This window comes from Austrofundulus limnaeus, unplaced genomic scaffold (genome assembly GCF_001266775.1).
Source record: "Austrofundulus limnaeus strain Quisiro unplaced genomic scaffold, Austrofundulus_limnaeus-1.0 Scaffold662, whole genome shotgun sequence".
NCBI lineage: Eukaryota > Metazoa > Chordata > Actinopteri > Cyprinodontiformes > Rivulidae > Austrofundulus > Austrofundulus limnaeus.
Genome location: NW_013953064.1, coordinates 216548 through 217962, shown reverse-complemented (window position 1 = coordinate 217962; position 1415 = coordinate 216548). Strand labels below are relative to the sequence as shown.

Below are 1415 nucleotides of genomic sequence, written 5' to 3'. Positions count from 1 at the left end.
TTTTTTTTGATTGAAGATGCTTTTTGTTTGATTGAATAATAAAAACACAAATTTACCTCCATAGTTTAATCGATTGTTCGTTTGTTCGTTTGATTGTTCATTCATTCGATCGTTCATTCAATCATTCYTTCGATTGTTCGTTCAATTATTTATTCATTCGTTCATTCAATCTTTCGTTCGTTCAATCGTTCGTTCGATCATTTGTTCGAGCATTCGTTCGTTCGTTGGATCATTCGTTCCATCGATCGTTTGTTCAAACATTCATTTGTTCATCATTCGTTCAATCATTTGTTCAGTCATATATTCATTCGTTTGTTTGATCATTCAGTGATTCGTACTTTGATAAAAGGACTTTTGATCTCAGGGATTCTGAATAAACACAGCGAGCCCATCRTGCTTTGCTTTGATGCTGAGTGCTTTAAATAAGTAAGTCGTCATAAAAACAATAAAAACAATGGTTTAGAAGAATGTATGTTAATAATTTGGATACACATGTTGAACCGCTGTTTTCTTATAAAAAGTCAAAATAATCAAAGAAGGCTGATTATTATTTAATATTAGTTACTAATACTTAATGAAATCAATCTGAAACAGATACTATTTGTATCTTATTGAAGCTGCTTAGTGAAACTGAAGTTTTTAATGAATCTTTGTAAATTAATATTTAACCCRTATTTGTGATGAATGAATGAATCCTTAAGCAGTAATTTTATTCCTTGTCTCAGGGGGACCTCCCGAGTCCATCAGACAGCAGGTTTTACTCCCGCCTGTTGAGCTCGGACTACACCGAGGACCTCATCGATGCCGACGAATACCTGCTGCCGCACAAAGACCAGCGTAATCATGGCAGCCAGCCCTGCAGCACCATGGTAAACAAAAACCTGGAGGAATAAGTTCCTCTGGATGAATTATTAGTAAAARGAATAAACAAAAGTGCTGTGCCAAAGTTGACCACAAGGGGACAGAATAACAGTTGTTTGCTGAGTGACTTTATTATAACTAAATTATTTGTAAATTTATTTTTGACGTGTTTTCTTCCATCTAAGATTAAATCTGTTGTTTCCTGTCAGAACGGACTTCCTGTCAGAGAAAACAGCATCGTCCTCCGATACATCGCAGACCCCACTCATGGCCCTCTGGATAAAGAAGACTTCTCCTACCACGGTACGCCATCCTGACCGCCGACCATGATCACTGTTTGCTTTTCTAAAGAAATTAATTTAAATTAATGAGTCCAGTGGAGTCCCTTCAGAGGGTCTGAAGGACCACATTGGGCTCCAGAGCCACAGTTTGCAGAGCACTGTCATGGTGGGTGATARGTTCAGATCCCTGCTGAGACCAGAGGTCTGTCATTAAACTGCAGCTGGTTCTTTATGGAGAGCCTTTTTTTTTTTCAAAATACAATAAATAAATAA

General features: G+C 37.2%; 1 protein-coding gene across 1 annotated transcript in view; it reads left to right on the top strand.

Moving 5' to 3' along the window:
* LOC106531647 (melanoma receptor tyrosine-protein kinase) overlaps nucleotides 1-1415 on the top strand; it is a gene marked incomplete at its 5' end in the record, with an annotated part of 14920 nt that overhangs the window by 11267 nt on the left and 2238 nt on the right. The window contains 2 exon segments of the mRNA XM_014027551.1: nucleotides 726-869; nucleotides 1071-1164. Coding sequence (XP_013883005.1) covers nucleotides 726-869; nucleotides 1071-1164 — 238 coding nt within the window.